Below are 22,347 nucleotides of genomic sequence, written 5' to 3'. Positions count from 1 at the left end.
ATCCCCTTATCTCCCTTGAACTTGCTGGCCTTTCTCTTTTACCTTTTTCTTTTAATCACTCACTCAGCTGTGAGGATTTTTTCAGTTGCAGTGACCTGTAGACACAAGTGTTTCACATTTCTCAAAGAAGTGTGCAAAATGCCTGTGGCCTCTCTTGCTTTTGCAACTACCTCTTCATTTTCTTTCCCTTTTTTCATCTCAAAATGCTTTGGGTGCATTGTCAGGTGTGCTTGTCCTCCTCCACTTTGGCTTCCATTGTGCTCTGCTAAAATTGTGATCATTGTTTACTGTGATCGCTTCCTAGCTGAAGTTCAAATCCAGTTCTTCATTCTCCTTTCTCTGTCAGCTGTATCTGTCAGCTGTGCTGCTCTTTAATAGTTGTTCTACCTTGTTTCCTGTCTGTGTCCTCTTTTGATTGCCTCTTTTCTCTCCACTGGCTTTGTGGAGGTGGTTGTTCGTTACTTGCAACTTTTTGTGTGGGTTGCTGAGGTTTTGCCTGTGCTTCCCCCCGCCCCAGCCCCAGAGTGCTGTATCTTTGGGTAACTTCTGGCAATCCACTTGCTGTATTCCAGTCTTACAAAACCTCCTTTTTGCTCCAGATCTGTTTTTTTTTTTTTTTTGTCAGGAGCTTAAAGATAGCTGTTAGATTCATGGTGAGGTCTGAGTCTCTAGCTTCAGATACTGCTTCTGAATCTACATCATCCTTAATCCATCGTCTGCCATCTTGTTCTGGCTTGATAAATCTGAGCAGCAAGAACCTTCTCAAAATTCTAGTTCTTCCTATTTGAGGATGTAGCAAACAGTGCTTACTCTTTGCTTATGATGCAGTATGTATCTTTTCAGTGCTCACAACTGTTCTGGCAGGGGCCATGAACCTTTAAAGTTACAGGCTATTTGTGTGAAGCATATTACGTTCTCTCTTATGCAAACACAGTAACAAATGTCATAACTGAATGCTTGGCAGTTCTTCATTTCATTGGTAAAAGTAATCCATCTTTCTCCTTCTCTTCTATTACAAACAATGGAATGGCTTTGGGTCTTTTTTTTCTTTGTGGTTTTTTTTTTTGTTGTTGTTATTTAAGTTCCTGTCTGCATTTTTTCATTAACCTGTATATTGTGCTGTAGCAAATTGTAGTGCTGTGTTCTCTGGAAGCTGTGTCCTTCTCCCTCTCACTTTGGAGAGGGTTACGCACAGCGCAGAGTTGGCAGTCAGGATATCAGAGCTGTACCTGCCACAAGCCTTCCTCAGGCAGTAGAAAGGCTGTGTTGAACTAAACTCTGCCCTGCTCCCTGAGGACTGCCTTCTGGCTCTGACTAGTGATTTCCTATGCTTGTTGCATATGCTCTTTCCATACATCCTCTTTGCTTTGCAAGTGCATTTTCCTTTTCTTTCAGCTGACTTGCAGTTCATCGGTGTGTGTGTCCTGAAAAAGCAGATATGCAAACCACACAGGTATTTGCTGGCAGGAAAGAGGAGGTAAATGGGGGCAAGAGCACATGGTAATTTGGTCTAGGAAGAGAAAAGACATGGTCTTATGACATAAGAAGGGATTATGAGAGCCCGGAATGAGCACCTCGTGTATGTGTAGTGCTTTCTTGTCCAAGGCCATAAACTGTGATAGTGATCTAAGTAACTCATCCTGTGTTTGTTCTTCTCACACCAACTCACCTTGCTTTTGTGGAAGGTTATTACAGATTTTTTTTCAGACATCTTTGATTCTTCTTTGCCTTCCAGAGTCAGCGAAGAATTTGAAGTGTTTCTCTTGCTGTGTTAAATTTTCTTCTGTTCCTTTTATGAATAAATATCTGTGGCTGATGGCTGCTTTTGGAGAGCAGCCCCGTAGTCTATCTCAAAGAAAGTTTAAATGTATGTGAGGTTTTCTTGAAGATCTAGTTGTACCAGATGCTCTGGGAGAATTTAAAATGAGAAAGTATTTTCTTTTTTTTTGTTTTAAAAAAAAAGCTTTCATCAAACTGAAATGGCTTTCTTGATCTTTGAGCTTTCCTTAAAGCTTGATTTCACCCTAGACTAAAAATGATGTTGAAAGCATTATCTAGATGGTTTACTAAGCAATATTCCTCAAAGCCCAAAAAAAAAAAAAAAGCACTTGTGTGTGTACACCAGTGGGGTTATTGTTTCTGAGATCACAGAGAACTCGTTAGGTGAGTGGGAGCGCTTCAGAAGCGGAATGTCTTAATCTTCCTTATTCCGAGTTTTAAATTAGATGTCTCTGCAGATGGACCCACCTGCCAAGCAATCTTGTTCTTTCTTAATGCTCATTGTTAGACCATAGTAGGGGTGCTAACTGACGTTCTTCTATTAGGTGTTTTTTGTTTGAGAGCTAAAGAGATCTTGAACTGAGGAATTGCTGTGTCTGTAGGGCTGGATGGACCTATCTCCTATAGAGTATTTGCTTTCAAATATTGAAGGTGATCGGACACCATGGTTGAAGTCAATCATTGGAGGATAATATTTTTGCCTTATGCTATGGAGAACCTTGAGGCTAGTCTTTCTGTAGCAGAGAACATTTAAGGATTCCTAGCCTTACTTGGTAAGATACAGTATATCTCTATTCTTCCTATGTTTCAGTTTGTTTTTACATCTCTTCTTACAGTTATGCCAGACTACTACTTTGCATTTATGGATTTGGAAATCTAACAGTGTCATGCACTTTGCTGTAAATACCTTTAAGAAAACACTTTATTTCCTTGTTCATCTTCTCTTTGTTTTCCTGCTCATGAGAAACTGGAGTCTTTGGTTACTTTGAAGCTGGCAAAATTAGGAAGCTGTGTTGGCCCTCAGCAGACTTAATGTTTGTAAGAATGGATGGTCTTCATTCTCAGAATTAAATTTAAGAAGCTGCAGGTAGAGAGAGGAACAATCCAAAGAACCTTTATGTCACAGTTATAGACTCTAGGGAGATAGACAGTTCTACTGTTGTTTGGTTTTGTTTTTTTTTTCTAAAAGGCTGTTCATTAGGAGGTGGCATGCTGGTGCTTGAATGCTTTCTTCCAAGGCAGAGGCTGTGGCCTAGCACAGGAATTATTTCTGCTTGTTCTTTTTCCCTATCATTGTCAGAATTGACCTTGATGAACGTAAATCTTAGCTCTTTGGTTCTGATGACGGTGCTCCTTGAAATGCAAATTTGTTTATCCCCCTTTTAAAGATCTCTTGAATGAAGTCTGAAGAATGTAATGCCTTTTTCACTGATTTCTACTTTGTTTTCATCTTGACGACTCTTAATCCTCATAGATAGGAAGAAATCCTTGGAAACTTCTTGCTTCAGCGTACACTGTGTTCAGTGTACCTTTGGCTTGTTGGACTAGAGATGGGTTTAATATATGCTTCCTAGATCTCCTGGAGAACGTTGGATTTGCACAGAAAAGTTGTTCTGGATCACTTCAAACTCCTGCTAGCTAATCTGCCAAAGTACCTGTCTGGGGAAACCTGTGCCATAAAGGAAATAAGGGTTGCATACATATGATGTTTACTCTGTTGCATTCACAGAACTATTTGCATTTGTGTGCGTCTGCCTTCTGGGATCCTAGCTATAAGTGGGATAAAGAAAGGTCCTTAGAGGGATCACTATAAGCTGTCTGTATTGTTGGATCTGAGAAACCAAAGCCTGACAAAAATGTTGCTGTGTGCCCCAAGTAATTGCTTTTGAAAGGTTCTTAACTCATGGTGACTGAGATGCCTCAGCTAGCAATTGAGTACAAACCAAGAAAACTGCAAGGTTAGCTACCACTGGCAAAACAGTTTCTAGTCCCAGAAACCTAAATAGCATAGTGCCAATGGTCTGAAGGTGTCAGTTTTATTTTGGATGTCTTACTGGGCGCAGGTGTGCTTTGTTGTCCGTAAGCCAGGCTAGGAGGGAGCTGCTGCCAGGAGGAGGATCCTGCTGCTTCGTCTTTGAAAGCTGCTTGTTCCTGTTGTCTCCCTTATAGCAGACTGGTCAGTTTACACATTGGTGCAGTGGGTTGATCTTTAGCCTCCTAATTGATCAGAAGACCAGCCAAGACAGGGGAGTCCGTTCTGCCACATCAGCCATTTCCATCGACTTATTCTCTGAACTGTGGGCTCCATCTGACTGATCAGGGCTTTTCCATTGGTAGTTACACAAAATGGACTCCACTACTCAGAAGTGTTGTAGTCCTATGGTTTTACATTTTTGGGTTGTTGGAAGATTAATTGTTGTCCTCTTATTCATTATCCTTTCTAGATAACAAAAAAAGTCAGGTTGTGCACATTTTTCTTTTTCGTAATTTTTCTTTGCTGAAATTCTATCAAAAAACCCATCGAGTGAGGTTCTACATCAGGTCAGGGTTCAGCTGAAGTAATAATGTGCTTCAAAGGCTGCGTGCCTGGCAAACATGGGAAGGAAAGCCTGTGTTTCTTATATCTAGACTTGTAATAATAAGGAAAAAGCTTCTAGAGTAGGAAGAAGTGGCACTGGAGCTGGTGAATTTCCTAATGTGGAGGTGAAAAGAGGGGAAACCAGTAACAAATTTAAAAACTACCTGTAAGCAGTGGTTGAAAAAGGGGAGGATGGAGAACATTGCCTGTTACTGTCAGCAGCTTTTAGCGTGCTGTGACCACACGAGACAATTGCCATGGAATCTCAAGGTCCAATCTCCCATTACCTTAGTGTTCTTGCGTTCTTGGTTCTCATTGACAGATTCCCAGAGAAGCTTTGGTTGCATCATCCCTGGAAGTGCTGGGGCCAGATTAGATGGGGCCCTGGGCAGCCTGAGCTGGCAGGTGGCAGCCCTACCTGAACTGAAAACAGTTTTGCTCTTTATTGAAGACAGTTCTTAGTATGATTAATCTGATATTTAATTTCTCAGTATATGGCTGCATCCTTGATATTCTTCTGCAGTATTATAAAAACAAGGAAGCATGAAATTTCTGGTGGAGAAGAAATTCTGAAAGACAGGCTGAATAGCAAATTTCTGTTTCAGTTTTCTCAGAAAAGCATTGCCATCTGCTGTGCTACTGAAACTGACTGTGCTGTCATGACTCCTGTTGTGCGTGAGTGTGCATCCACAGAGATGAGAGCCTGGTAGAGCCCCTGTTGTATCTCAGTTCACTGCCTACCTCTGGTAGCGACCTGTGGGTGTGAATGAACAGTGCTGTGGAGCTCACGGCAGCTCTGTGTTGGTATCACAGTCCTTAGCTGCCGAAGACATGAGCAGACAGAATCTACATCTGCACTTCTGATGCGTGTATTTCAATATTTGGGGTGACTGAAAATCATTAATTACATTTGGAGGGGTAAAACTTGCTTTCCTTTATCACGAGTAGTAATTGGGTAAAATGATTGCAGCAAATAGGTGATTGTGGATTGTAGGTGCCAGGAAATGCAGTTTAGTTGAGCTCTCGCACATGAAGGATCATATTGGGAAGAGAGGAAAGACCTCTCTGTTATCAGTATTTCATATGACAGAGAGAAGATAAAGGGTTGAGTATAGGGAAGTAATTTTTGTGCATGTTTGGCAGACTCTTCTGCCGTTAGTTTATCCTGGAGTATGGATGCTGTGTGTGTGTGTGCTCACATGTGGTTTTGTATCTTAATTGCCTAGCATGTGGAGTAGTCAGAGCAGGAAATAGATGTACTGACAGTGAAGCATTGTGGAAGAATAGGATATTTAAACCCTTATGTTAGCTGTAGGCAGGAGCACTGGAAACTTTTGAATGTAGAGTACAACTGCTCATTCCACGGTTGTGGCCTTTCTATTGTGCATCAGGGATTCTCAAAATCTGCATAGTTTTCACTTAGAAATATGGATTACTTAAGTGTAGTTTTTAGAAGTGCTTCCAAATGTCTATGTAAATTTCTGTGCTGGAGTTTTCTTACCAAACTTCAGAGCTTTTGTCTGGCTATCCACAAACTCGCACAGTCTTTTTTGTGTGATTGTCACTTGTGTTACTGTAGAGATGCCAAACTCACGCTAAATTCTCCATAGCGAGAGAATACAATCGATTTGTGTCGTTTTAGCTTGAATCTTTTTAAGCTGTGCTAGCAAAAAGATTGCGTGCTTCCCAAAAGCTGGGGAGGAGACTTACAGTGCTGCTGCTGTTTGTTTTAACTTCATGAACTTAGGACTGATTCCAGGCGGTAGTCAGTTGAGCTGTGTCCCTCTGCCATCGTTAGGAGATTGCTACCTAAAAAACAGGTGTTGGAGGACATGCAAGAACTTCGAAAGCTTATTCTGAGCCACACCTCTGTATTCATACCTTTAGAACTGATTAAAATTAGGCGAAAGCGCAGATTTAAGGGGTTTTTTTCAAAATCAAAACATTTTGTTTCTTTATTTGGTCAGGTTGGAAGTTTAATTTATGAATGTAAAAATTCATAACTTTTTGTTAGAAAATATTGTATGGATTATTAAATTTGTTATATCTTTTTTGTAAGACTTTTTATTAAAATGTTATTTTTAAACATAAACCATATCCTGAACCCTTAAATCACCGAGTAAGCTAAGTAATGCTTCAACTGTACTACTGTTGTACTACTCAAAGGAAAGGAAAGCTCTTCAAACACTGCACAGCAAACCCAATACTTACCTGTAGAAGCATAATGCTTTGGGACTGGAGTGGGGGTGGTGTAGGGTCATAACTGAGAAACTTTCTGAAGGTGGTGTAATTTTATTTGTTACAATACAGCAATTTAAAAACTTTCATCTTTGAAAAGAGTCCTTTTCATCCGTCCATTATAAACCCGGTTATATAACCCCAATGTACTCATTAATTAGAGAAATGTATTCTGAAAGGGTTTAGATTAATTTCTCTGGAAGAGCTGGGTAAAAATAAAACTATGATGAGGATTCTTGCAATAATTTTAGAAACTATAGCAAAAATTAAAACTCAGAAGACAATTTTTGCCTTGAATGTTACTGTGAAGATAAGAGACTCAGAGAGAGGAGCTGCTCCCTGTCTGTACCACACATGTTGCCTGAGGATGTGGGGGGAGCCAGGAGTGAGGTCTAGGCTGCTTGCGCCCTCAACCATACTTTTCACCTAAACAGTACTGTCCTTTAAACTGTGTTCTGACTGGTTTATTTTGTTGTTAGTTTTTTCTTTCTTAACAGAAGAAATATTTTTGCATCGGAATTTCATGCACACTCACGGACTCCATGTGAAGTACAGGATAGTCTTCATGGATAAAGCACTTTGAGAAAAGTTATTAATGAACCTTCATTGTTAAGGGTTGGATCTCAGCCAGCTGCTTAGTGATTAAAGTTTAATTGCATGATGATTAGTTTTCATTAGTAAGTAATTAGCATTTAACAGCAGTCTTGTGTTGCTGAAGCTATGGGTGAGCGTAAGTGGATTGAGCCATGTTGAGAAGGCATGTAGCTGGAGTTGGGGGCACAGGGTTGCTTAGGGAATATGGGGTGTGAATCTTGATGTAGGAGCGAGCTGCTGAAGGAAACCAACTGCTGTGTAGAGCCAGGAAGGGAGACAGGAGCAGAATTTGGAGTGAACGATCAAAACGGTACAGCCTGGACCTGACACACAGAGTCTGGCTGTGGATGCCCCCTCACTGCAGGAACTTGTAAAACCACAGTCTTCCTCGGCAAGCCTGCTGAAGTTTCCAGTTGTGCTCTTAGTAACACTAGCTTTTCTTCCTACAGCCTCATAGGTTGCCTTAGTCCATTCTTTGCTCCAACTGAAGGCTTTTTCAAAATGCCTTGTTAAATTGTTGAAATAGCCATTTCTAGTGGAGCAGTTGTTCTTGATACTTTTTGCTGTAGTGTGGTAAGTTGGAGGAAGGATGAGTGGAGGGCATGGGTTCACTAGTTCAGACCTGTCAATGGAACAGTTAGGAACTGCAGGGGTAACTTCAGCCTAGACTCTGTTACAGGTTCTAGGAGCCATTCTTTTCCCCAATGCCTTTCCTTCTCCCAGCATACTGCTCTGAGTCTGAGCTAATGGAGGGAGCTCATCTGGCAGTAAACTGCCTCCACCACATTTTTATCGGTCTATTTGTTATTGGCTGGACCGGCTTTCTTGACTCTTAGTGTCAGCATTGATACAGGGAAAAGCATGATGTGCCAGCCAGAGTAACCTCGAGCAGGCATTTCTCTGCAGTTAAAAGGATTAAAATAGCTCCAGTTTCTTTGAAAAGTTCGCTTGTGTTGAGACTGTGACTGTATCATGTAGATCTACTTTGGTTGTCTTCAGACTTCCTGAATGATTGGTAAGAGCACATTACAGGACTTAGCATACACTAGTGACTACCCAAGACTAGTACTGCAGTAGCAAAGCATTCCTGGAGCTCTGTGTGTACCAGCTGTAATGTTTTTTTCCCCTACCTAGGCTAGCAATGTTATAAATAGATTGCTTATCTCTTCTGAGGGCTGCTTGCACAACTTCTCATAGCTTAAATACTTAAGTCTTACCTCAGTCAACTGATTGTCCATGTCCTAAGCTTTCTTCGTATTTAAGCAAAAAAAAAAAAAAAGGTTGGAAGTAAAAACTGGTTATGTGGCCTTCATGTGGTAGTGACATATTTTTCCTATTTCTTCTATTTTTTTCCCTCTGATTTACAGTTAAATCACTTAAGTGTAATTCAACACATTTGTCATTTCTGGTTTTTTCTGCTGTAGCAAAATACCTGGCTTGCTCTGAAAGTAATGCCTCCTATTTGTTTCCGTGGAAGCTACAGCAGATATAAAAAGTGGGATAACACTCTGGGGTAGAGCAAAATGTAAGCTATTTTTCAATGTAGTCACAACCATTAGCAATGCATTTTTTTGCCAGCAGTGAACAAGCACCTGTGTGCTGTGCTCAGAAAAATCTACATGGCCCTCCAGAACGTGGCTGTTGCTGTTGCCACTGCTGAAAGGCCGCCCCCCGCTTTGCTGTACTCACATCTACTGTGTGGTTTCCATAACTGTTCAGCAAGCATCAATGAATGTCAGTGGGTGCTATTTTTTCTACAGGGAGGAATTCAGTGACACACCTTTGGTTCATATGCACTTGCATGGCAGGCACCATTTGGTCAGAGTGCCCCTCTGCTGTCATGCAGCAACAAAATGGATTATTGGTGGGAAGGGTCAGCCTGTTCTGCTGTATCGCCACAATCTGCTGCTGACATCATGGGCCAACATAATAAAATAAGCATTGCTTTCAGAAGTAGCCTTCATACAATTCTGTTGGTACTTTGCACTGAGCTGTTCTAAATGCAACTTCTCATGCTCCTTTGACTCCTTCCTTACATTATTCTTACTTTCTAAGTTTAAGAAAATCACTGGTGATTACAGAAGAGTGTGGAGCTCATAAAAGCTTTATTATGAAGGGAGAGAAAAAGTCCTGGCATGAATTTCTGAAATAGAGACTTCCTCTAGAAGATACTGCTGATCTGTGTGAGACTCGTAAGAGAGTAAGGCAACTTCAGGTACTTCAGTTGAGTTTTGAAAGCTGTGGTTGTTTCAGAGCCCATGCCTCTATACTGTCACAGTTGTCTGTGCAACTTTTGACAAGTCTGTTAATTACTCAATAAAATGTGCTTTAAAAACACTCATTTTGTGATTATCAAGACAGACTTGTAGAGTTCTTTGAAAATTGAAACAGTAATATGTTTGAAATATTCATAATTAAATTGCACATTGGGGAGCTGGTACGAGCTTGTGTGTTTTAGTTGAGTATGTGAAAAGAAAGAAAGCGAAGTCACTCAAAAGTTTTTGTTGTATCATTGGGATTCAGCCCCACAGAAGATGATTTTATGTGTTCATCTAATATTAGTTTTCTTTTTTCTTGTAGTAAGTTAAAATGCTGAAGATGCAAGCTTGAACGTAATGATAGTCCCCATATTTATTAAAACTTGTTTTACAGACGAGGGTCTCCAAATTGAATTTCCACTGAAATTTCAAGACTGGCACAGTGCATAACCAGTGCTTTACAATTGCTTTGCAAGCAATTTTTAGATATTAATTTTAGGAAATTGTTTACATTAGAATGATTCCTACAGCTCCACTGTAGGTATATAAAAATATTTTAGGAATTTTTTAATGTACTCTTTACTCCTGTACTCAAATTTAATTATGCTTCCTTTGAAGTGTCACATACTGTGATTGGCAAGAATACAGGCTCTGTAGTGATGCTGCTGACTAGAAGTGGGCAGAGACAGATCGTGGGGAATAGGAGTTTTGATGAAGTTACCAACATATTGGTAACAGTGTGCCCAGGTGACCAAGAGGGCCAACAGCATCCTGGCCTGCATTAGAAATAGTGTGGCCAGCAGGAGCAGGGAGGTGATCATCCCCCTGTACTCAGCACTGGTGAGGCCGCACCTCGAGTATTGTGTTCAGTTTTGGGCCCCTCACTACAAGAAAGACATTGAGGCCCTGGAACGTGTCCAGAGAAGGGCAACGAAACTGGTGAGGGGTCTGGAGCACAAGTCTTACGAGGAGCGGCTGAGGGAGCTGGGACTGTTCAATCTGGAGAAGAGGAGGCTCAGGGGAGACCTCATTGCACTCTACAACTGCCTGAAGGGAGGTTGTGGTGCAGAAGGGTCTGGCCTCTTCTCCCAGGCAAATAGTAGGACCCGAGGAAACGGCCAGAAGTTATACCAGAGGAGGTTTAGGTTGGATATTAGGAGAAACTTTTTCTCTCAAAGGGTGGTCAGGCACTGGAATGGCTGCCCAGGGAGGTGGTGGAGTCGCCGTCCCTGGCAGTGTTCAAGAGGTGCCTGGATGAGGAGCTACGAGAGATGGTTTAGTAGCTTGTGGCACTGATAGGAATGGGAGGGTGGTTGGACTAGATGATCTTGCAGGTCGTTTCCAACCTTGTGATGCTGTGATATTCTGCTTTCTCGACTAATAGCTTCAAGGGCAATGCCAAAAGAAGAATTTTCCATTCTGAGTCTTTGACGCTGCCTGACAAAGAGTGCTTTACTGCTGACTTGCATTTCTGCTTTTGAGTGAGAGCCTTCAGAAGATGGAGGAATAAGGAATGAGAAGAGAGTGTGTCTGTGTGAAATAAACTAAATCCAAAGTTGCCCCTATTGTTCTGTGTTTTCTTCATGTGAAAATAAAATTCCTTCTTGGTCTTGCACAGTGATTTATTTCCAGTACTGTAGCTCGTATGAGTCGTTTTTATCTCAGTATAGATTCTTACCTGTTGAAACAGGCTGCCCAGGGAGATGGTGGTCACCATCCCTGGAGGTGTTCCAGAGCTGTGTGGATGTGGAGCTGAGGGACGTGGTCAGTGGGCATGGTGGGAATCAACTGTGATGGTTGGACTTGATCTTAGTGGTCTTTTCTAAACTTAATGATTCTGTGATCTTACACAGATATGTAAACACTTAAGATGTAGCTCGCAAGTAGTTATGTGATATTATTGCTTTTATCATGGTTCAGCAATGTCCTGACCCAAGGCCAAAAGATCTTTGTTATCTGGGCAGCCTGATCTCGTGGTGGCAGCCTTGTCAGTGGCAGGAAGGGTAGAACCAGGTGATTGTTAAGGACCCTTCCAACCCAATCTGTTCTGTGATTCATTAATATGATTCTGTGTTCGTTATCTTTTTTTTTTTTTTTTTTTTTTTTTTTTTTCCTACTTCCTTTTTGGGGAGCTACACTACTCCTTAAGCAAAAGGAGCTCTTTCTCCAATGGAACATCTAGCCTATCCTTCAGAGGAACTCCTGCCACCACCCTGGCACTTTATGCATTCCAACTGGAATGTTGTCTGGCCTTGACATTCTGCTGTTCTTTATATTTGCTGCCACTTCTGAACTGCTCCTCGTTTACTGGAGATAGTGATATGTGTCTTTGGCCAGCCCTATTCTGCGCTGTTTTTAAATAAATTCACTTCAGAAAAGCAGTTATTGTAATGAGCTTTTTAAGCAGCACACATATCGTTGTTTGTAGTTTTGGGAGTTTTTTTGGTGGTTATTGAATAGTGAACTAACACATTCTTCTTTAAGCCCATTATGTTTTTGGCCACCAGGATTGTTTCTTTTTAACAGCAAAAATCTCCTCTATATCTGAGGTTTTTTCATCAATGCCTACTGAAACAACTGAGTTGTTTCGCTTGCCTGGGGTGTGACTGGTTATCTATTGCTTGAGCTCATGACCCTGCATTCCAGCTTTTTTCTGCTTTTTTCCTTTCTCAACACGTATGTTCTGTGACAGTGCATCACTACAGGGAGATGTACTCCCGGGCATTCACTTCCCCTGGGCAGCAGCCACCAGTGGCCCTGGGGAGTGTTTCTGCCATCCGGGCTCTTCTCCTCAGGGCCATGCCGCCAGGAGTTGCCATCTCCCCATCACTCTGTCTTTAGCCACAGAGCAGTGTTTGTGTGCTCTGCAGGCTTCTATTTCTCCTAGAGAAGTTCATGTGCAAGGTGCACAGTGTACCTTTCACCCAGCAGTGGTGCGCGTTCTGCTCTGAGGAACGGCTCTTAAGATCTGAATCTAAGAATTGTTATTATTGAATAAACATCCATTGGGAATATGGTTAAAAAAAATTCTAAACCATCCTTTCTGCATACCCGCTTCTTTCACACTCGACTGCCTGCTTCCCCCTTCCTTACACCTCAGATTACTCCTCATTACAGCAGTTGCCTGCATACTCCTCCTTTATCTGCCTTGAAGAATTTCTGATGCGCATCCCGCCAGTGCATCCCATACTTCCCTAAATGAAGTGTGTCACTTTCAAGAACCTGCATGTTTGCCTTTGTTTTCCTTTGCGCATTTCTTCAAAGCCCTCCTTGCTGGGATTTCTGCCACGAAGGGATGTGCTGCCTGCTGCTGACAGACTCCGCTCCCAGTCCCGTCATTCCCACTTCACCCCTTTGCCTCCACCTGCGTTTTGCTCAGCGTTACAGAAGCGTCTTTGCACAGTGGGGCTTTGTTTATGACGACGGCGTGCAGAGATTATTATAGATAATGACAATTGCCTTATTTCTGTGCAGTGTTACAGACTGAATTGTTAGCAGGAGTGGAATCCTTCTGCACCTTGTTTTCCTGCTGGGTTGCGCTGGTATTTAATCTCTTGTCAAAATCTTTTCCATTTACAGTTTGCCCTGCTCAAAAGCAGCGTCTTACTTTTTAAGCCTGTACGGTTGTTTCTGATGTGCCACTAGTAAGGTCTGCTTCAGTGAGTTATTTCCTTGTGTCTTTTCCTTACCGTAAGGATGGTCAGACACTGTACCAAGCCTCCTAGCATAGTGGTTGCTCCTCTGTGCCTGTCAGTGTCCAAGAAGCATTTGGATAAATGCCCTTAATAATACACTTTAACTTCTTAAGCGATGGGGTCGTGGTCTTTGCAGGCCCTTTCTAACTTCCCATTTATTTTTCAAAAACACTAAACATCTTTTTTATTTTTCTTTTTTTTTTTTGACTAGAAAAAGACTGTTCTCATCATTCATATCGCCTCTTGAAAACAAATTCCTCAGCACAAACGTAGAATTGAGTTTTTATGTCATTTTTTTATGTCATTGCAGCCGTTTTATTAATATGCATTGCTGTATGAAGGAGAGTTTTTGGTAATTAATTTATCCCAACCCTCTTCCTTCACCCTGATGACACTGCTTTGTTTGAAGGCAACTGCAGTGCTGTGTTACACTGTGTTCATCGGACCTTGTGCTGAGCAGAGATTGGCCACATTCTTGGATGTTTCCCATAATCAATACCCAAAATGGCTGGGAAAGAACTCTAGGACTGGCAGAAAATCCAGCTGGGGTAAATGCTCTCTCTGCTGAGCATGCTGTTCCTGCAGCCATGTATCTCCTTATCACATAATCACTGCTTAGAAATTTGAATTTCTTTTCCCTCTTTTAAGTCTCTTCTTCTATCTTTCAGACCTTTTCTTAGCTAAATTGCACTTATTGTTGCACATTTAAATCCCCAAATGAATAGCCAAGATAACATAAACTGTGTAATTTTTTTAGACAGAATAGCATGCTTTAGCAAATTCAAATCCCTGTACTCATAAGTGGTTGTCTGAAATGTTTCTCTTGTTCAGGGTGGCACTTTGTTGTCAAAGGAAACAAGAGTGAGGCATTTCTGGTCTGCTTGGGCATGCTGGTCTGGCTATTAATATTCCTTTTAAAACACAAAACTTACTGCCTGCAGAGGAGTACACTTAGCCTGCTTAATTTAAAATTACATGCACTTTTCCATTGCCATTTTAAGTTAGCAGTTTTCATTAGTTCTGCTGAATCTGTTCTAGTGTGTTCCTGAAGTATCTGAAGTCTGCTCAAGTTCAGTTGCACTCAGTTTTTATTCCATTTGGTTTTTCTCTTTCTATTGCCTGAGAGGCAGGGAGGGTTTGTATCTCCTTGATTTCTCAGCCTTTTTCTAGTCTCATCTCCTAGCACAGGTTCGTGCACATTTAAGCCTTTGATCGCTCTACCAAGTGAACGAAGCACTTAGGCTTGTATGGAGCAGTGAACATGAATTCATTGCTTAGATCAGATTTCAGCCCTTTTATATAGCATTAGTTGAGCTCAGCCTTCCTGTTCCAGAGGCAAGATGAGGAGTCTTAAAAGCTTGTAACCTCATAGCATACTTCTGGGTGCCTGCATTCCTTTTAATAATCATGAGACTTTTGTTGTTTGTTACGGAATTTTGGTTAAATCTCTTGGTCTGCAGAGGAGTTGCCATTCTGGGCAGGTACAAAAGCATTTTGTTGCTGTGTGCCATCTCCAGCAGTGGCCAGGAGCAGTTGTCTTTGGAGGTGGGTAGCAAACCAGGGGTGTGTGGAGAGATGGTTAGATGTTTTTTGTCTGCTTTACCAGTAACAGCTCTAGAGTTGTCTCTTTCAGATCGCTGTTTGCAGTCAATGATGCATCTGTCCCTGATGAATTTGCCTAATCTGATGTTGAAATGACTTGTCTTTTGGCCACCACAGCCGCCGTTGGCATTGAGTTTTATTGTCTAATTATTTGTTGTGTAGAGAAGTGGATTTATTTTAGATCTCTAACCTGCAGTCTGATGATTGCATTATTTGCTTCTTCTCCTTGAAAGTGGCTAGGAATCATCCCCACATGCACACAATACTTGATTTGTAGATCGCAGTCCCCTTTCAGTTACCTCTCTTCCAAAATACTTACATCCCTTCCCACGTGGAAACTCTTCATATTCCTACTTACCTCTGTGGTCTTTATGTTATTTTTCCTGATATGTTGTATTCCTTTATTGACAGGGTGGTCAGAACCACACACACCATTCAGGATGTCAGGATATTATAAGACTAATACATGGACATAATGAAGGCCTCGCTTTCATTATCTGTTCCTAATAACTGCGTTCTCTTTTTTTTGCAGTTGCAAGTACTGTATGGTGTGTCTAGGATGACTCCTTTTATCTTCTCATGAATAGTAACAGCAAATTTAGAGTCTATAATCGTGTATATGTATAGGTGAAAATATTTTTCTCCGTGTGTATCACTTTGTACTTACCAACGTTAAGTTTCATCCCCATTTTATCATGCAGTTACCCAGCATAGTAAGATCTTTCTTTGCAGCTCCTTACCATTGAGATTTGGCTTCCTTGGATAATTTTGCACAGTTTGCAAGTTTTTCCACATTATTGTTTGGCCTCATTTTGAGATTTAGTACAAACAGCCCAGGTGTCTGCATAAGGCCTCAGAAATCTTTGCTGCCAGCCATTCCTTGTCATAACAAACAATGTATCTCTATTCTTGTTACTTTCTCTTTTTTCTTTGAGTTGGGGGAAATAGATGTGATCACTGTTCATTTGAAGTGCTTCTGCTGTACTGCAATCAGTTTAATCGGTTTTGTGTGTATCAAATAGGATTTCCCCTTTAAAGATGTTTTTTAGCTCTGATATTTCATTCTTTTCCATGCCATCCATTTTGAGCTGCAGCTTCCCTTTGTGCTTCAGCAGCCCATGCAGCACTGCAGTTCTGACTCTTCACTGTGTTTCTTCATGCAGCTTTACAGCACAGCTTTACAACATCTTCCAGATTGTTGATTTATCTGTTTGCTGAAATCTCAAAATCTAAAGTAGTCCTTACTTTGTTGAATCCATGATAGCTGCCCAATTCTGCTGCTGTGATTATTTTTCTCTTTTCACACTTGACTTGCTTGCTGCAGAAGTTGATCTCCATTGAGAGGTGGTACCTCCTCATAGTGCAAGTTTGAAGGATTTTTTTTCTTCTTTTTAATTGTGGGGTTCATTTTTCTGATGTTCTGTGCATGTTTTTTTAGAGAACTTCAATTGTTTTACAGGAAATGGAGCAAACCATTCCATATCCTTTTCTGCTGCTTGTTATCTCAAGCCCCAATCACAAAGGCAATTTTTCATTAATCAGTATCTCTGCATCAGCGAAGAAGCTTTCTCTTCTGCTTCCTAACAATGTCAGCCCACCATCATTCTCCATCTCAGTCCCTTTTAACAGCAGTCTCCCCAAATCACTTCTTCCTTTCCCTTACAGCATACAGCACTTTTCACCGCTGTGTATGGCAGCAAACATCTCACAGCTTTCCTCGCAGCTCCCTGGATGCAGTCATCTCCCCGTGCCCCACTTGCCAGGAAGCACAACGGGGCGTAGATTTGAAAAAGTACAGAAAATTTGTATGGTGCAGAAAGTGAAGACTTTGCCTTTGTAATTAATGCTGTGTTTCCTTCTTTCTTTCTTTCTTTCTTTTTAAAGCTGGTTACTTTGCTTTTTAATCCATTTATGTGTTCTTGACGCTGGTATTCAGGAAGGGTTGAAAAAAGGGGATGGGGAGCAAAGTGAAGGAAAAGGGAAGAAAACAGAGGGTGGGGGAAAGCACAGTGCTGTACTTTGAGGAAAGGAATTTAGAATGAAGCCTGAGTGTGGGGCACTGGTGGGAACCTCAAAAAAGCAACCAGTGTGCAAGAAAGGTCTTCTAATAAAGTCTCCAGTCAAAAATGATAGAGTGCGTGGCAAACCCGAGCCAACCCAAAAACCTTGAAGCAAAAGGAAAGCAGCTGGAGGATGTCATAGTGTTGTGAGTGAATCAGAACCTCTCCTCTGAGCTGTGGTGGTTGTCCTAATACTTCTCATGCTTCATGTTGGTGTTACTTCATTTTGGGAGACAGAGAATGATGAGCTGTAACGAGGAAGAAATGGGCTGCTAATAGCATGGAGGAGTAGAGAAGTTGTATCTGGCTTTAATACTATTGATAATGTAGTTCAAGGGATGGAGTGTCTCTTCTAAATGGCACTTCTCAGTCTCTCCAGCCTATTGTAAGTGAGATGTATGTGCGCTGTGGCCAGAGATGAATTGTGGAGATAGGACCTCTGAATCAATCTTCACTGTGTGGTCGTCTTTTTCTTCTTTTTTTCTTTAATTTAAGCCAGGAGTTGATTAGCTGCCTGGCAATGATTGCTGCCCGTTGGCACCTCCCATTGGAAGCACGCTCCAAGCACCAGCTTTCTGCTCTGTCAGGCAGGGCAGGTTAAGCAGGCTGCTTGCTGAGCAAAAGGAATTTCTCTTCCCATGAGAGGCCGAGTGCTGCTACCCTGGCAGGGAATGCTCTAATTCCTGTGGAGGTGACACGCAGGCTGCTACCCTCTGCTGGTGAGTGGCCGCAGGATGGCGGTGGACTTTGGGTTTAGATTTGCTCATGGATGAAATAGAATGGTAAGAGATCATTGAGCCCAGTTTATTTATTTCATGTATGAAATTCCCTGGTTTTGTTTGGGCTTTAGAAAGTGTTCTAATTGCAGTGTACCCATTATCTGTCTGTCTATTTCTGGAATGTAAATGTGTAAGGATATCGTTCTCACCAGAGCCTCAAAAGGCGCTGACAGGAGCTGTGCATCTTTTTATCTTTCAAGGCACAACTGCAGCGTCTTGCAAATGAGAACTGAAACCATCTACAATTTTTTACATTTGCTATATTCTGTGTGTTTTAGGAAAACTTGGAGACATTTGGAAACTACGTGGCATTGTTATTGTTTCTTTCAACAATTCAGTGGTGAACTCCTAAGTTATTTTAGACCATATAACTTTGTAGGATTTCTGCTTTGTTCAGTCGCTGTGTGGTGTGTCAAGAAGGAAGGACTCAAAAGAAAAGAGTAGTTACTGTGTTGTGGTTCCCCCTGCTTCCCCTGGAAGAAGCAGATGGTCGGGGGTCCCAGGAGGTAAGAGAAACGGGGCCATTAGACTGTCAGTGGCTTGTGAAAAGCAGAAGCATCTGGCAGAATGGAGACTTGTTCAGCAGCAGGGGAGGCAGCAGCAGCAGATGATCTCTGCCTTGAGCAGTCAATGGTGTTGTAGTCCGCTGGGGAATTGCTGCTGTGGGCGTAGCTGCAGGTAACCTTGGCAATAATCTAGTTGGTCAGGCAGACTGAAAACAAGGGAAGAAAAGGCTTGGTGCTCATCCTCAGCAAACTTAACCACCCACTTTTCCTGCCAAATTGGCCCCAACTACAACCCATGTGAAAATATCTGTGCCCATCCTCAGCTGAGCACTACAGGCACATTGAAAATCTGCCAGTCATATTCCCACTGCGAGTTTCAGAATAGCAGGATGAACCACATTCGATGCAATGAAGAATTAGTTCAAAGACTAAATTAACAGTTTGAAAAGTATCAAAAATGTTGCTAGGGGTCTTTTTGTTTTCAGCTGTATCGCACAGTGTGCTCTTACGATGTGCCTTTTTAGTTTTCAGAAATCTTTGACATAGCTGCAGTTTAATCTCTGCTGTTGCAGTTCATAGGCTCCTGTTGAGTCTGTGCAGGACACAGTGTTCCAGGGAAGAATGACCTCTGCTGTTGCAACGGCGCAGTGGTTCTTCAAAGATGAGATAAAGTGGGGAGGGCAGAATGCCTCTAAGGGACAACGCTAGAAATTCATATCCTTGTTCAAAAAGAATGGTTGATTTGGGTTCTGTCCTGTTAGAATAATTAATCTTGGTCTGCCACATCTGAGACGGAGTATAAAGCTTGCAGGTAAAGCACTCTGATCCAGAGCTCCTCGAGCTGCACTTTGTGAATACTTGGCATAGGTGAATCCGGGACTGCTGCCAGTACACAATAATCTTATAGGGTTGATTTCATAGCCAGGAAGAGCCATTTTTTATACATGAAACTCGGTTTTACTCCCGTGAGAGAGCGAATTACATTGCTGTTTGGCCAGAGGTCCATGTGTTTCAGTGTGCATTTAAATATTGTGTTAGATTTTATTATTATTTTTTTAATGGTTGGAAACCAGCATTCATGTTCTGACAGGCAAAAATAAGCTTCCTGGGTGTCTCTTTCGGGCCCCAGGGGCACTTTCCTTACATTATAAATAGTAGTTTGTCATGACACACGTTCACTGCTTAGAAGATAGAAACAGTAATAAATCGGAATGTTGAAAAAGGGAATGTTGAAGATCAGGCTCGAAAAGCTTTGGCATAACTGAAAAGAGAAGGCAGCATTTGAGACTAGAGTTGTACATGTCAGGAGAAGTGATGCCTCACAAGCTTTGCTGCTAGTTGCATCTGCTTTGATTTGAAGAGGGCCACCTGGTTTATGGCTGGAGCTAATTTTGCTTTCATCCTCATTCAGTCGTTTAAATGCAACCTAGTCATCGCTGTCTGCATCACACAGAATAGCAGGAAGAGCAACAACTGTCAGCTATTCCTAGGTTTTTTGTGAAGTGCTGCAATCAAAACCCTGTTTGTTCAGAGTGAGGGATTTCTCTGTGGCTGTAATCATTGGCCACGTCTGTCCTGCAGGCCCGCACTGCCACACATGTGTAAGGGATGTAAGAAGTGCTGTCTTGCTGATGCAGCCATCCTGGCATATGAGGCTCCTCGTTTGGCAGAAAAATGGTGCTTTTGTGTAGTGCCAGGTATGCTGCTGGTTCAAGCACATCTGTTCCATGTGCTGTATGGCTGTTGCATGCTGGTAGAGTTGATGGAGTGCATGTAATTTGACAACAGTTTCTCCAAAAGGAAGAGAGATTTTAGGTCATCTCGTCCATGTGCAATCATTGACCAAAGCGACTTCTCATAGTCTGAATTCAAGGTGAAGTGTTCATTCAGGTGTATGAAGCCATGTTGTATTGGTCATGTTTATCAGCAAACCCAGAGTCTCTGTGTTTCTTAGGTACATCTGAGAAGTTGTAGTTAATGTTTTTCTGCCACTGGTCTTCTTGCATTTTACTTTTCAAATAGGAGTGGCCTCTCAGCCCTCTGCTAGATGTGACTTAAGTGTTTTTTCTTTGCAAAATGTTAATTTGCCAGCTTTCATCAGGATCTGAGATTAGTTAATGCAAATCACTCACTGTATCCATTCAGTAAGAGGAGTTGTTGTCTGAATGAGGTGCGCTGTAGGCCTACATCTGTAAAGTCACTCGAGGGGAAGTAAATGGGCGAGTGGGTTTCATCCTGTTGCGTTCACATCTGTCTGGTAATACAATCAAATACGTCATTGACCAGTTGAGGTGATAGGATTTAGGTAATGGAACTTGAACATATTTGTCAGATGAATCTTTCTGCTTTGAAAAGAAATATGTGGCATCTTTCTAGCACTGTGAGCGCTTCTTCAGGAGAAGTGCCATTTCTGTGACAATGAGGTATTTTTCCTTGATGGCATCTTCCCCTGCTCCAGGTAAACCTTTCTTCATCACCTGTAAAAAAATGTTCAACTTGGCCTTGATCTTCCTGAACAGCTAGTGGTGATGAAACCGATGTCAGCAAATTACTTTTGCACTAATGGTGTCCTCTAAATCATCTTTGTCATGCTAATTTTCATTTTTAAGCTGCTGTAGATTCAAAAAAGCTCTTTTCCAATTTTAACACTGATGTCACTGTCAGGTGCTGAAACATGGGTCGGTGAGATGGATTTGAGAGAAGTGTTCCAAGTTCTGTCTGAATGACTGGTGTGAGCATTTGATCTACCTTGCCTGGTTAAGCACTGAAAAGTTTTGTGTTTGAAACAGCTTATGTTGCCTTTATTCAAAAGGCCTTTCTTTCTGTGATGTATTAAGACATAATGTTGTGATACTCAAGAAATGTGTGCTCCAACGTGGTTGATTCCCAGCAAAAAGCACATATTTGGAATTATTGTTACAGTCTTCATTGCCATTTCTTGGTTTCCCTTTCAGAAATGTTCCCATTGCCAGGAACCAGGAGCCACCTTAGGCTGCTACAACAAAGGCTGCTCCTTCCGATACCATTACCCATGTGCCATCGATGCAGGTAAGAAGAAATGCCATGCTAACTGTATGTCTAACTACTGATGCAGTAACCGAAATGATGATGGATCACATCAGAGAAACATCGTGCAGTAATGCACTGGGACAAAATGGAACTTGCAATGATACGTATCTACCTGAAAATGCGGAAGATTGTTTTTAAAGAACACAGCTGCAGCAACTGAAATGCAGCTGCCATATGAGAATGGCAAAAAAAGAAAAGGATGCAAGCAACCAGAAAGACATGTCCCCTCTTTCAGAATATCACTCGTAAAGATAATAGTGATTTCAAGTGCAGAGTGTCTGTAGTATCTTCAGTACCACTAGCAGTACAGCCTTCCTTCTCCCTCCTTAGAAGCTGATCTGTTGACTGTGTCCAGTTGTTATCATTGGACAAGCTAATGGTTTGCAGAATTTGCACTTTTTATTCAGTGATTAGAGGAGGAGTTTGGAGTTCTGTGAGTACACGTGCCTTTATGGAATGTGGTGTTTACCTGGTGTGAACAGAGGTTGTATAGAAGACAGAACAGTTGGTTGCAGGAAAAAAGCTTCACTAGAATGTTGTTAAGAGATGTCTGGAAATTAAAACAGAATAAAAGATTTGGATTGTGCAGTCTCCTCTGGCACAAGGAAAGGTAAGAGGAATGCATGTAAGGTATGTCACAATTTATAAGAGGTTCTGTGAGTTTTAAACTATCTTCAGCTATGAGCTGGGGATTGAATTGGTATTTTGTTACAAGAGTAAGTTTTCCCTGGAGGTAAATTTTATTCTTGGATTATTTAAAAAAAACAAAAAACAAACACCAACAAAACAGTTTAGAATAAATAATGCCCAGCTCTTCCAGTACTCTGTAACTCACTTCTCACACTGTACAAAACTTAGTCCGATTGCAAGGAGGTAAGGATTCAAGTCTGCATCTCTTGACTGGCATATAAATGCAAGCTCCCAATTTGTTATCGCATTTCCACAGCAGACCACTTCTTTCTCCACCTGTTTTGTGCTATTTTTCAAATACTGCAGTGCTTGAAGTAGGTTTGCTCATTTCTGAATGACTGCATTTCACTTCTTGCTGTGAAATCCCACCCTATTGGAGCATCGCATTTTATTCCAATAGAAATTTATTTAATACAAAGAGTATTGCAGTGGAATACGACTAATACTGCAGTATAGATAGAGAAGCCTTGATTGTACATGGAATGCAGTGTTAAAGAAA

The 22,347-nt window shown here is 41.6% G+C and overlaps 1 protein-coding gene across 1 annotated transcript in view; it reads left to right on the top strand.

Moving 5' to 3' along the window:
• Positions 1-22,347, top strand: part of TCF20 (transcription factor 20) — a gene marked incomplete at both ends in the record, with an annotated part of 100,769 nt that overhangs the window by 69,739 nt on the left and 8,683 nt on the right. Inside the window, one exon of the mRNA XM_079549449.1 lies at positions 21,044-21,137. Coding sequence (XP_079405575.1) covers positions 21,044-21,137 — 94 coding nt within the window. The remainder of the gene's footprint in view (positions 1-21,043; positions 21,138-22,347) is intronic.

Source organism: Tetrao urogallus (genome assembly GCF_951394365.1).
Source record: "Tetrao urogallus genome assembly, chromosome: 1".
NCBI classification, from domain to species: Eukaryota; Metazoa; Chordata; class Aves; order Galliformes; family Phasianidae; genus Tetrao; species Tetrao urogallus.
Note: the sequence above shows the minus strand (reverse complement) of the source record. Positions and strands in the feature narration are given on the sequence as shown.